Source organism: Sander lucioperca, chromosome 2 (genome assembly GCF_008315115.2).
Source record: "Sander lucioperca isolate FBNREF2018 chromosome 2, SLUC_FBN_1.2, whole genome shotgun sequence".
Taxonomy (NCBI): Eukaryota; Metazoa; Chordata; class Actinopteri; order Perciformes; family Percidae; genus Sander; species Sander lucioperca.
The window spans coordinates 13,567,014-13,581,692 of NC_050174.1; the positions used below are offsets into that span (position 1 = coordinate 13,567,014).

Sequence of the window (14,679 nt, forward strand, 5' to 3'; positions counted from 1 at the left end):
AACCTCAGAGGAAAATGTTTATTACAAGAACAACTGGACAGCATTTTCAACAACAAAAACTGTGAAATGTTGCAGTATTGCTATTTCATACATACAAATTCCACAATGTCAAGCAATCTGTACATTTGAAAATAACATTAGCAAACAAGAAATTGTCGAATCATGAACATTCAGATTTCGCTAATTAGGGATAGAGAGAAGGAGAGAGCGAGAGAGAGAGAGAGAGAGAGAGAGAGAGAGAGAGAGAGATTCATGACGTTTGCAAAGTTGTGCAGGACAAAGAGCAGATTAGCACTCTTTTGTATGAATGTCACCATATGTTTGTATGAAGTCACAGTTTACATAACTGGTGCATTTTCAACACCAATTGATCAAAATGCAAATGTCTTCAAATAAGCCAAAACAAATTCAAATGTAAAACAACTAGAATGCATGTACAAATCTGTTCATACAGGGGAAACTGATAACCAGCTACATATGTAGCTCTAACAATACTGACACATTATAACTTATTTGTTGCAATTAGGGGTGTGCATATTACTGTATCTCTGAATATTGCAAAAATGTGTTTAGTTGGTCTGTTTCATACCAGTTTTTAAACTGGCAATGGATTATGTCTCTTTACAGTATACTGTTGAGAAACAAATCTTAAAATGCCTGATGTTTGTACATCACTGGGCCCCACCTCATTTAGATTTCCCTAAACACTTACAGCTCATTTAACTTTACTTGGGACACAGATGTCACTTGAGCCCAAAATGAGATTTAATTTCATAAATAAATAAATAAGACCTACATCACTCCCCTCTTCACTCCAACTCTGTACATATTCTCATACCATATGTACACAAGTACATGCACACACTTCTTTTTTTCTAGTCCATTTACTGTCAGTGCCCTGCAAAAAGTTGCTATCCACAAATGTTGCTTTTCTTTTTTACTGAAATTGTATTTTTTACTGAAACAACCATTGTAAACACATCAAAAACAAATGGCCACCAACTTCTCTTAATTGACAACAAGTCAAACTTTTCCACTTTCAAATATATTTTACAAAGTACAGAAGTACTGTCGCTGGGGTTTGGCCTCTCATACGCTTGACAACTGTGCAAGAGCTTCACAAGAGAACGCTAATATCCAGTTACAGTATCTATTATTCATGCACTGTTGCACACATTCAGACACTCAAGTCAAAGTCATTCTTCATTCATCAAACTTCCCTTCATAATAGCATTGTTATTGGCTCTAATCAGCCCCAGAACACGTCATTCCAAAAACAGAAAAGTGTCTCTTTTTACTGTTAATAAAACATGTCTTTCTTTAGCCACTAGATGTCACCACAGATTGTGCCGTGTCTTTGAAATCCATCTGCTAAGTAGGTTATCTGGCTTCTTGTGTTTCAAAACAACTAATAGTATTCAGAGGCAATAAATTATATATCTTTATCATGAATTGTACACCTACATCAAGTATAATGATTAAAATTGGCAATGTTCCTTGCTTATTTCCACATTCACACTCGACTCTCCAATTTCTATTGTCATAAACAGTTAATGATGACAATGTAGTGTTAACGAATAGATCTTAGTGATGTTGAGCAAAAACATTCAAAAACTAACCTGCGAATACATTTTAAGGCAAAGGGAATTGTCAAGGCATTTCCAACACCAATATTGCATAGCTAAGGCAGCACAGAACTGATACAGTGATATGTACAATAAACTGTATATTCAATGCCTTTTTATATACACAATACCCACATGTATCAGTGAGTACATCAACATGTATTTACACATTCATTTTCCTAAGCCTTTGACATGTGTATATATGTAGCATTGTATTCCAGAGTACAGTTTGGTCAGAGGAGTAGCTTCCAACATTTCTGTTTCAGTGACAATGACACAAAGTAATACAACCTTCACTGCTCCTCATATTTTTTCATTTAATCCATGTAAGAGTAGAAATAAAGTTAACATGTTTTACTGCATTAAACAGAATCTTGAACACCTGTAAGCATTTAAAACATATCTATTTCAACTACATCAATTGTTGTGAAAAGGTGGCATCATACATAAATAACAGCAGACCACTTTACAGAGATTGGTAGTGCATGTAGTGTTCATAATGTCAGAGGAATGATGTGGGTACCTTTGTCTATGTTACCTATTAGTATTTTGTAAATGTGAGTATACTGAGTCCTATATGAAACAACCAACTATGGAGAGACTGAAAATATCACAGTCACCAGTATTTTGACTATCAAGGCAAGCAGAGATGCTGTGGCAAACCACAAGAGGGAGCCAATCCATCTGACTAAAGATTTAGTGTTGACACTGTTTATAGAGTTGCAGCTTAAAATCCCTGGCACTTCACCATGCCCCTCAGTGGGGCACATGGCAGCACATATGCTCTCTCTCCATCTCTCTGTATCAACCATTAGAATTTCACAAGTGTCTTTGCAAAAACAAACCGTATGATTGGCAAAAGCATCCCCATGCACACATTAAAAGACAGTAAAAGTAATATTAAAGACCATTCCTTTGGTAATAAATAATTTGGCTTGAGTGCAACATAAAAGCAATTTGAACCCCCTGCAGGTATTAAGAGGAGAAACCAAGTGAAAAAGAAGGAGTGTTAGACATGCAATGAAAGTCTATAGCCCAATCTCAAGTCTTTTTTTACACAGTAGTCAAAGTTTTTTCATGACAACAACCCCCTGTGTCATCTGTGCTACATCCAAGCTTCAGGCTCCCTGACTGTCCAGGGTAGGAGCAATCTTTGTTGCCCATTGCTGGGGAACGTGGTTGAGGATGGATCATATCCGTGAAAGCCTGCTGCAGGCTCTTGCATGTGGCTGTACGACCAGTAGAGCGCGAGCTCTGAGGGGACAGCGGTGGGGTGTGGTTTGGGGAAAACGTGTCGTAAGCCTGCAGATCTCTGTAGCTGACCGGAGTGGGGATACGTGATGGGCTGTTTTCTGGCCTGTTGTCAGTGCGAGGCCTCACCCTGCCTCTCAGTTTGTGCTTAGAGATAGGGGCTACGCTGTCTGCCTTCTTTTGCCCTTTCTTAGTCTGCAGCCCTTCTCCTTCGGAGTCCCCGTTGGGCGGGGGTGAAGATGGTGGGGGGGATTCAGAGCGTGATTCGCTCAGGCTGAAGCACATGGAAGAGGTTTCACTAGAGGAATCCTGGAAGGAGCAGTCCTCAGAGGGGGGAAGGGGCACAGGTGACGGACAAGCCTCTGGGGGCGGGAGGTCGTCACTGCTGTCACCATTTTCTAGGTCATGAGGGAGGTTTGGCTGGTGATTCTCCAGAGGAACATCTCCTTCAGGTCCTGTGCCCCAGCCAAGCTGACCCTGCTGACCTGTCAGCCCCCCTGTGGGAGGACAACCTCCATGGTCTCCATTCATATTCCTACAGTGGAAAGCAGGTTGTGAGGGGACCTGATTCATCAATCTGTCTGTGTCTACAAGACCAGGCAGGGAGGATGGAGGTTCTCTCTCCTCGATGGAGCTAGAGATGGCTGGGAGCTTCTTGAGACCCCTTCCACGCTCCCCCCAGTGCTCAGGCGCTCCTTGTCTTAAGTTGTGTGGTCCTCCAAAATTGTGTTCATGAAGTAAATTTAAGGGGTCCTCCAGTGGGAAGTGACGGGAATTAGTTCTCTTGGATTCCCTGAGGTCAGGCAGAGTTCCTATCTTTGCGCCCACGTTCAGGGAGGAGGTGGAAGAGTTAGAGGAGGAATAGGCAGAGTCAGTGACATTAGGGTCAGTGGGTGCTGGTACTAAATGTGTCCCAGCTCCCTGCAGGCTCGCTCTTTCTGGGGCTCTACAAGACACTCCTCTAGCCTGCTGTGTATTGGCCAGAAACTCAGCCTCAAAACTGCGATACAAGTCCAGCTCTTTCTGCGGGTCTAGTGTTGGCAACATCTGGAAGCCAAGGCCCAGTCCTTCCTCCTCGGGCTCCTGGCACTCCAGGCCAGACCAGGTTCTATGGTGGCCTCGCCCAGCAGAGCGAGGGCCCTGTGACGTCCGAGGGGAGCGGGCAGTATGATGGTGAGAGTTGCGGGGAGTTGAGTGAGGTGAACGTCGCCCTCCTGAGGTGACTGGTGGCAGAAGTCTGCCTTTTCCTATGGAGGGTGAGCGAGGTGCAGGGGGTCTGGGAGTAGTTATAATTTTTTTGCTGGGGCTGCTGTTGTTGTTCTGGACCCCTTTAATAGGCGAGTTAGAGCATGAGGACGACTGCCTTTTGGTGAACCCACCACCTATTCTGGGAGAGGATGGGGGCAATTGTTTGCCCCGAAGGTCCTCTCGTCTGTCCGGAGGTGGGGGCTGAGGGTCTCTATAGCAGGAAGTGGGTCCTGGGCTGGCATCACTGGACCGAGTACGGCAGGTTAACTTACTCTGGCTGTGGGAACGTTGAGCATGGAGCCTCCTTGGGCCCTCGTTTCCGAGAGAGCGGCCTCTCTCTGTGCGGGTTGTTCGCGATCCATCAGCGCATCCTTGTGGTGGGTTCGGTTTGAGTATTGGAGCGAGAGCAGGACGTTCCCGAGATTGACTGCGAGCACGGGGCAGTGAGGGACGCAGGGATGGGGTCTGATTTCCAGCACCAGGCCTCTCTATCACATGCTTCCCTTCCTTGCGATTGACAAGCAGGACTACTTCATCACCAGAGCGTCGTGAGGCACCACCCTGAGAGTACCGTCCCCCTCCTCCTCCTCCTCCCTTAGAGGAGGATGTAGAGGAGTCACTGTCTCCAGACAGACGTCTTGTCACTGGCAACTTTGTCTCCTTATTCCTACAATGTAGAAAAGAGTAATTAATATTCATAATATTACCACAAACGTTTTGTAGATTTTCCCTTTCTCAACCAGACACTCTACTGTCATGCACCGTCAGGTATTATCAGCTCCTTACTTGCACATACAGGAGGAAGAAAATCTTGATCGATTTGATGAGTACAGATCAATAAAGTATGTATTGTAAAGTGGATATTTAAATACCCAGTGGAGGGTGTGTTGTTTGTTTAACTATTAAGATTTACTCACATGTACTGTATATAATTCTATATGTAAGAAAGGTTTACAAATATTTCTGTTGTAACTGAAACTTTTAAAGCATCAGAAAACAGTGTTAAAACAGTTAAGTTGTTGTCTAGAAAGAGTCCATGCATTAAAAGACCTGTCAGTCAGTTTAAGAATGTCAGCATGCTGCCGTCCTGAGTTTTGACTTTTGGTGGTACGGATCCAATTTTGTTTTCAGTTAGTTGAAAGGTTGTGCTTTTAATTAGAGTTTATTACACCGAACTTCTAAAGTTATCCTTAGAAATTAGACTTATATTTTCAGGCATGCTAACTTGCCTGCATGGAGCCCACCTGTTGACCTACTTCCCCAGTTAGCTGTGAACAGTTGTCTAGGGATAGTTGTCAGATTAGTCTTTATCTAGTCTGGCACACTTGAAACAGGATGACCCACCCACACAGGGTTAATTCCAATGAGCTGTTGCTTTGACGTCTGGTCTGAGCCATCGCTCAATACAGAAATGAGCCACACATTGGCAGGAAGCCAAAGAAAACCACCATTCAGGTCTAAAATGTGTTAAACAATGGTGCCTTCACACTCTGACGTATAGGGAAGGTATGTCACCAACTAAACTTTTTACCAGCTTCATGAATAACATAAGCAGATTTTATTGAATTTATATCCCATAGAAAAAGCCACTTATAAAGGCCTTAACATGCCACTTCTCTATCACTGATGTGCCGCTTCAGAAGCATATCAGAGAAAACTGATGTGTGGTTTCATTTGTCACTGGCTTCATACTAATTCAGACCATCTGTTTGCCATCTAGGAGCAACAGCTCACACAGAATCACAGCCATCTTTAGGCAGTCGATTTAGCCAGTTGAACTGAATAAAAAGTAGAAGAGAGAAGACTGGGGAAAAGAAGAGCTGAGAAAATGTGTTTGGTGTCCACCTTGTAGCCACTAGGAAGTGCTGTAGGCTGGCTGCCTGAGATGGGTTTATCTGGCAATGTCACCTGAGATTAGATAAATCTGCTCTGGTCTAATCTGTGGCTTCCTGGCATGTGTATTTGTTGTGTATATTCTCAGTTCTTTGTGTGTTTGTTTGTGTGTGTGTGTGTGTGTTCTGTCTGACGGGTCATCTGTGGGTAAAGCAAGCAGCAAAACACTGAGTGTGACCTGCCAGGTGGTAACACACTTATCCACACACTTGAGTAGGCACAAACACTCACCTGAGAGGATTAAAGTGGCGAGGTTCTGAGCGGTCTCGGGGCGGCCGTGGGAGTAGAGTGCGTGCTGCGCCAGAGTCGAGCTCGGTGGTGACAGACGGGTTCTGTGAGCGGCCAGGCCGTGTGGAGGAAGAAGAGGGACATGGAGCAGAGGGGGGCTCCAAGGAGCGCCTGTCTGGAGGTTTGTAAGGTGCGATGCCATCATTTCGCCAGTGTGGACCTGGGCTGGTGGAGCGGGAGGAGTGGGCGCTCGAGGACTTGCTCTGAGCTCCCTGACCTTGGCCACTGGCTTTAGTCTGGTGGTAGCGGTGGGCTGTGGAGACAAATTGATAACAAGTGTTTAAGACAGACCTTTAACCAACATTGTCAGACAGCCGGTACAATCACTAAGGATAAAAGTCATTTAGAGGTCTAGAAATATATCATAGCTAACCACATCAATGTCATCAAGCTCTTAGATAGCAGCAGTAGATAACATATTGTATGCTTCCCTGAGCCAGAGATAGACAGACCCTCACTTGTGAAACTAGGCGACCAGCAAGATGCTGATGATCCCACTATTTATAGAGGAGAACATTTATAAAACACAAAAGGCATACTTCTGTAATCACTTGATACTCTATGATCTTCAACCTCTTGTGGTTATAAATGTAGCACCAATTATGATTTAAGCTAGTGTCAGCTGTCCAGGCCAGACGCTCGGCCCTTGACATCACCACTTCAGCAGCAGTTTGTGTATGGGCATGAATCACTGGGCTCTGTGCTGCTAATCAAAGTGAGTGTAAACATTGAATAGTTTGGGTTCATAGGCAAAAAAAAAGTCTTTGAGTTGAGATGAGTTGCTACACAGATGTTTTGTGGAATCAGGTAGCAGTAGAGGATTACAGAGTAAGAGTGACTTCACATTTTCCATTACAAACTTCATCATTTTGAAGGTCTACATTCCCTGGCTAGAAAAATACTTTTGTTCTGGTTTCAGTATGAAACAGACTGATTGTTGCTGGGCGATATAACAATGTCAAATCAGTCAACAGCAAAAAATCAGAATGTGTAAAATGAGAGAAATTTTGAATTGGATTAGTTATAGTTATTTGTTTGTGTCTTCTAGGACTGTATGACAAACACTACTTCTCAACCTTGCTGACCTTCACAGTGTCTGCTCCTGGTCTGAACACAGTACAGCAGATGTGAATCATTTGTTTATGATCTTAAATGCATTATGAATTATGCAACACCGAGACACAACAAGTAAGTTGTTTTATAAGGGGCTGACAGGGAACAGGAAGTGACCTCACCAAAAGCAGCACAGCGACATGGGTCATGCTTGTCCAAATAGTGCTCTAATGTGTCCCAGCCCCCTCCAACACGCACCATCACATGAGTACGAAGGACCTGAGGGATGAAAAGAGAAAACAAGGCTTCAATACATAAACAGAAAGTAACATACACATTCATGCACAAATAAAGTGGCAAAAACTTTTGATAAACTGCACTACCACACACACTGCACAAGTCAATAGATATGCAAATTCCACAAGTGGGGCGGCTTGCTGAAGGCTGGCCGGTCTTCAGTGTTACGTAACATCTAGATGCACCCCTGCCTGTGCCCCTGCATCTCCCTCCCCCACACCTCCTCTTTCTCTCACATCACCCCCAGCTGCTGCCATTATGAGGGCTGTTCATTGCCATGCCAACTCACAATTAAACAGAGTACGGTAGCATAAGAAAGAGCCAAAGTGCTGTGCTCTTTTTTTTGGGCCTCTCTCTCTCATGCTTCTCAGCTGGCTTCCCCGTGATTTCAGAGGGGAGCAGGGTGAATTAGCATGGCAACAACTCACCCCTGCTGTCCTCTATGCTCTCTGAGATTTTAGTTACCGAGGAAAGGAGAAGAGAGGAGATGGGGCCTGGATAGCCATAACAGAGGGGGGTTGGTGGATATGTCACTTCTTACTCTCTTCTGCTCTTTGAAGCACACATCCACAAGATGAGACCGAAGAGCCTCACTCCCTGCAGGCAGAAGCTGCCTTCACTGAAGCAACACAATTTGCCTGATGTGAGAGCCCCGTGGATGCATCCCCCTGCCTTGGGTTGTGTAAAATAGGGTCTGCCAGCCACATGTTTTAAAGGTTGTACCCGTGTCTCAGATGGCAGGCAAGGCAAAGCCATAATGACACAGCTGCGTGGACTGGCACAGAGTTTATTTCCACCAAATCACACATGGCACAGCGCCTCAGCTCCGAGTCCCTGACTGTTGTCAGACACAAACATGTGCACCAAAGCCTGACCCCACCTTCTCTCTAATACAATCCCTGCTAATCCACTACAAGTCTTTTCATCAGCCTTGCGCCCCTACTACATTAAATCCGTCAAAACAGCTGATCTGCTTATCTCTATCAGACCTGAGAGTATAAACTGCTTACTCTCCTCTGCTCCACCGGAATGTCAGTAACAGGTTTACTGTTTTGTTTGATGCTGCATGGGCATCATGTGCCTGCAGTGAAAGGCTGCACAAGTTTCATATCATATTTTTATTATATTATTATTATTATTATATATTATTTATTATTTATTATATTTTATGTATAATTTCCACAATAAAAACCTCACAAAAGGTCAGTGAACAGAGATCCACATACGGTAACACTTTATAATAACCATCACTAATAAATGGTAAATTGATAGTTAATTAATCTTTAGTTAATAGATATTTAACTGTTAAAAGACAATGAAATTATGATTTATGTTTACTAATTATTAGTAATGTTATAATTCATGTTATTTTATCATTAGTTTAGTGCCATATACAATAATAAGTTTATAACTTCAGATAGATAGTTAATACTTGGTCAGTGGTTAATAATTGTTTTGTAAACCATCTATAAACATTATTTGAATGGCTATTACAAAGTTGCAACTAATGCTTATAAAGCATCAATTAACATAAATTTGGCCCCATTAAATCTTTTTTTGGCGATCTATAAAAGAGATGATTATTTGATTATTTGAGCACTGACAATAGCTATCTAAATAATGTTTATAGATGCTTTACAAAGTTTTTATTAACCATTAACAAGGTATTATTTTGATCAGATACAACTTTATAATAAATATCCAAAAAATGTTCATTGACAGTTTATAAACGATTTCTTAATCATTAACAAAACGTTAATATAATATATAAAATGTTTTGATGTGAACAACAATAAACTGTTAAAATAACATAAATTAAAGCATAACTCATAATTAGTAAACATAATTAATTATCAATTTGTTGTTAGTTAACAGTAAAATAACTATTAATTTAAATTTAATTAACTATCAATTTAACATGTATTAGCGATGGTTATTATAAAGTGTTACCTTGCTTTGTCTAAGCAATTTATTTTAGTTTTTGCATAGTGTACAGTATACTATAACAGAGGTGTTGTTGTGACATAAAGACATGGTTTCACATCTCTATTTAATGCCTTTGTTATTGTTAACTGTGGAGGAGGAGTAGCTGTCATGATGGTAACAGCTACTAGGAATCCAAATAAACAAATATCTTTGTGTAACTGGAGTGGGATAATTATATGACTATAACGAGAATTATCAAGGGTCTTAAAATGCTGTATGACTAAATCTTCATTTATTGAATTCTATATCACTTATATCAACAAGCTTATCATGCATTCCACATGTTATACATAATTCTGCAGCAGGAGTCTGCTGACGAGTCTGTTGCTAAATAGACGACATGGGACCATGTTCCATTTTAGATCTATGGCTTAGTTGCCTAATTTCCCAACCACTGAAGGGGTATCACAGTCTTCAGTGTAAAGAGACCCAATCCCAGTTTCTATGGTAACAGCGAACAGAGAGACTTCTTGTCATCATTGTGGGGGTGTGTTGAACCAATTTCTTCTTAAATCTGGCTGGTGAGCTCAAAAATTAAGCTCATGGTTCATTTCAGCTGTTGTGCCCCACAACTGAAGGCATCTCCTCCCTCTAGGGAGCGACTTCCCTAGAGACAAAGACGCCTTATTAACTCCCCCCTCTGTTCATATGACCCGTTCGCCCATTAGCTTTCTCTGCTTCATCCCCTCGTTCAGCCCAAGATCCTTGTCAGAGCTTTGGTAGCTGAATAGGGGTTTGTTGGCTTTTAAAGGGGCTGCCCGCTTCCTCCCCTCAGAAGAATAAGGGAAGTGTGTTGGCCGCACTTGTAGCTACTCAGGCATATGTGTGATCACTGTCATCTCCAGTGAGGGATCAAAAGAGGGTAGAGACAGTGTGTAGAGAGATAATCTGACAAGTCAAAAGGCTCCCAGTCTCTCTCTCTCTCTCTCTCTCTCTCTCTCTCTCTCTCTCTATATATATATATATATATATATATATATATATATATATATATATATAAAACATGTCTGTCCCATTATGTTTTAGTAGTAGTAGTATGATAGTATCTTATCTTAAAATGTCTGTTCCAAGCACGAGCTTCCATTAATCAAACACTTCCATCACAATCCATTTTAGGGACTGTAAGGAAATTATTAGAAGGGAGGAGAGATTATGTATTTTTAATTTTGCTGAAGGGAGGAGAGGTCTTTTATCTTTTCCTCTCCCCAAATTTATACTTCAGCCTTCCCTCGCATGATTAATTTAAATGAAATTAATTAAATCAAACAGCCGCTAATGATATCTTTAGTGCACGTAATTGCTCATAATTGGGATTATGACATGAAATGAAAATGCAGAGGAGAAAAATCCTGTCTCTGTTTCAGGATTTTATTTATCACAGACAACCACTTTAGTCTGCATCATAACAGAAAGTAAAATGCCTATTACATACATAATGTTTGGATTATGAATCATTTTGTTTGCTATCAATTTGGATCTTGATAATTCCACTGCCAATGTGTACATTGGTGGTTATTGTAAACAAATATTCCAAGTTTTAGAAATGACACCATCTTTACTTCTATATGTTTTGCCTCTTTGAGTTATTTGTGGTGAAATGATTTATCAGTACTATTGTTTTAACAGTTAGGTGGAGGGTGTTGCATTTTTTTCTAAGTCAAGGACTCTTGACTTAGAAAATATTAATTATGTTGAAGAGAGTCTTGATTTAAAAAAAAAAGTGAAATACAAAATTCAACTCCTCTCTGCACCCCTATAGTTTTCTACAGACCCTTACAGTTGGTCCTACTGAGTTCAGTACACATGACACCTTTGGAGAACGTAGAAAAAAGCTATTTCCCAGATAGGCGTGTGTGTGCTTCACATAGTGTATATCACATGTCCCTGTCTGGAACAAGTGGTGCCACTAAATGTGAAGAAATATTGACATTACAGACCTATAATGTAAATGCAGACCACTTGGAATGCCATCTAACGAGTCCATTAATCTGGCTGGGGCACATTTTAGGTAAGTGAAACCAAATCGATCACCGGTATCCACCAGCCTTCCTGCCCATTCCTGTGAGGCCTGATTTGGGTTGGGTGGCAGCTTTTAAACTGAAACTGAGACAAGCAGTCCAGCAGAAACAGGCTACAGCCAAAATAAGGGCTCAGGAAATGACCTAAAGCTCTAATTGTGTCTCAGTGGTAAAAAGTATAGTCCTGGGAGTGGGACAGTTTGTAAACACTCACGTGAGAGAGATGAATCACAATGCTGTTACATACAATGTAGGCTACAGTTCTCTGGGTGGTTTATCTGTTGCTACATAACCCTGCTCTCCTTGAAACAACATATGATGCCATATGCCAACACCGTATGGCTCCATGCAATTACTGCAGGCCTCACAGCCTTTTGTGCCAAAGTAGCTTCTATATAGCCAGATTAACATGTAGTGTAAAACTGACTTAAGGATAATTCAGGTTTATTACAACTTTGGTCTATGTTGTTGTAGTTTTGGCTGTCATTTTTACCAGAAATCTGTCAACATCGCTACAACGCAGGGGGCAATAATCACAAGCAGTCAATTAAATCAGACTGTTAAGTCAGATAAACCACTTTGTCTGGAGGTAAAATCGAAAGTGAGAACACCATCAACATCAATTTCTGGCAAGTGCTGAGTAACAATAATCTGAAGAAGAAGTCGAAAAAGTACCCACACATTTCCATCTAGTTCCCAATTCTTTTTAATTCAACCTGAACATGACAAAAATTTAACCACAAATGGTCTTCCTAAGGCGTTTAGAGCAAAATAGCAGTGGGCGGGTATTTTTTTGCTCAAAGTTAATCCACGTGGTCGATCTGTAAACTGTGATGGATGTTTACCATTGACAGTTGGGTAATAATACCAATAATACCAGTACCATCCAAAAGTGTGTCCTAAACAGACAGGCCCTACATGCCAGTAGGCATAAAGGGCAGTAAGTACGTAAGTACATTTGCCATGTTGTCTTTATAATATTGCAGACATTTGTTCTGGAATTTCATTAATGAAAGCAAGTAACATTTGTGTTTTTGCTTGATATTTAAAGCATTCATGCAGTTGATCAATACATCTTGAATGCAACGTTTTCACTTTTATTTTCCTGTCTACCTTAATCTATAAACATAAAACGTGGACACAAAGACATGTGTCATGGCTCACAGTGACAGATAATTCTGTTAATGGTGGCGAGGGCCTACCCTTATGAAGATCAATGCACTGGAGTCTCCCACTTTGTACTTCCCCTCCGACACCTTGATCATGGGAAACTGAGCTGGACAGGAACACCGGCCCAGAATCTCACGCACCTGAGGAGAACAAAACAAAAGCAGTTTAACATCCACAGCAGACAAACATGACACACACATCTGACAGGAACCTGACAGCGATCCCTTCCTGTTCTTCAGGTCAGTGCCCCCACATGTGATCATGTTTAGTCACATATTTCTGTAGCCATGAGCAAAGCGCTGCCGGTCCTGAGCGGGATGTGTCAACAACACAATGAATCTGTTTCATGGTGTGAGAAATGAGCAGTCTTGGCTGCCTAAGAGTATGGGGTGTTGAGTGTGGATTGTTAGTGCGTCATCTTCCTGCCAACTTTTCTCTCAAAGCATCCACTGAGTGTTAGGGAGCCCCGCCCTGCTCTCTCACCACATTAAGAGCCCTGCCTCATCTCATCTCTGTAGAACATTTTGGTAATTTAGTTACACTGCAAAGTGTCACAAAAGCACAAAAATACATATGTGACCATAGTAATGAATACTCTGCCTCTCTGTGCTGTAACATGACAATGTTTCTGGTTGTGACATCATAAACTGAGGAGAGAAAGAGCTCAGAATCCAGACTGGTGGTGATGATGTCAGCAGGCCTGTGCTGCCAGCTGGGTTTTGAATCGAGAGAGTCATAGCCGGTGCCCTTGCTGTGGTTGGGGGTGCTTATTAGGCACAGACACAACTGCAGGGTGGAGCAAGATCCGCCTGTGTTTCACAGGCCTGGGCTCTTACAGGATTGGACAACTTTGATGTTTTTCTTGGCGTCTCTCTCAGACAAAGGCGTATGCACACTTGTCAACCAGGAGGGAGAGAAAGTAAAGCAGCAAAGTGGACAGAGGAAAGCACAGGAAGAGAAGAGGAGCAACTACTCCTAGTTGTGCGTGCAGGGGCAGCCATTACCAATGCCAGGAGAGTGTTTTATTGATAGTTAAGGGATCAAATGGAAAATATCAGATTGTGAGCTCCCACCCTTTGGCTGTTTACAGTAGTTTGGCTTGCATGTTGTGTGTGTGTGTGTGTGTTTGTGTGTGTGTGTGTGTGTGTGTGTGTGTGTGTGTGTGTGTGTGTGTGTGTGTGTGTGTGTGTGTGTGTGAGCAGGCTGGTCTATAACACCATGGTGTATTCAGAAGATTAAGGAGTAACCTAGTTATTTTCTTGAAACAGCACCCCTCATTCTTTCCCATGCTGATTAAAGAGGGAGGAATCAGCACTAAGCCTTAGCACCTCACCTGCCTCCCTCTCACCTGCTTGTCTTTTCTGTCTCATCTGCTTTGTTGTCTATCAGCCTTTATTCTTAGCCCGTGCACTTGCTGACCAGCCCTATATTTGTCTTTGCTGTCTTTGTTTTGCTTACATTTCTACATCTGCCTGCCCTCTTTCTTTCTCTCCGCTCTGTCACTCTGTCTTTCATCCTGTCAGTAGGTGGACGAGCCCTGTTTGGAAAAAACCCTGCCATTGACTTAATGGAAAGATTGCTATGGCAACAGACACACACATAGCCTTACCCTTCCCTTTTCAACTGTACTTTTTTTCATTCTTGCTATAGTAAAGCCTTTCTCTCCCTCCCAAAACCTCCCCCAGAGCAGTTTGGCTGAGGTCATACGTTTTCCTCCAGAGGGAAGGTGACGGACTCGCACGCTTTGTCTCATACGAAACATTGAGCAGGACACACAGTCGAACCATGAAGGGTTTTAATAATAACTTAATCAATAGCAGCCCTGGCATTTGAAATATTTACTCTGTGGA

General features: G+C 42.0%; 1 protein-coding gene and 1 long non-coding RNA gene across 2 annotated transcripts in view; one reads left to right on the plus strand and one right to left on the minus strand.

Annotated features, from left to right (window-relative positions):
* The window catches only part of gas2l1 (growth arrest-specific 2 like 1), a 23,247-nt gene continuing 8,568 nt past the window's right edge, over window positions 1–14,679 (minus strand). Inside the window, exons 2-5 of the mRNA XM_031308801.2 lie at window positions 12,862–12,969; window positions 7,541–7,637; window positions 6,249–6,558; window positions 1–4,791 (exon numbers count right to left, since the gene is read on the minus strand). Coding sequence (XP_031164661.1) covers window positions 2,679–4,791; window positions 6,249–6,558; window positions 7,541–7,637; window positions 12,862–12,969 — 2,628 coding nt within the window. The 3' untranslated portion in view covers window positions 1–2,678. The remainder of the gene's footprint in view (window positions 4,792–6,248; window positions 6,559–7,540; window positions 7,638–12,861; window positions 12,970–14,679) is intronic.
* Window positions 13,736–14,679, plus strand: part of LOC116056610 — a 16,785-nt gene continuing 15,841 nt past the window's right edge. Inside the window, exons 1-2 of the long non-coding RNA XR_004106617.1 lie at window positions 13,736–13,748; window positions 13,843–13,846. This is a non-coding gene — a long non-coding RNA (uncharacterized LOC116056610). The remainder of the gene's footprint in view (window positions 13,749–13,842; window positions 13,847–14,679) is intronic.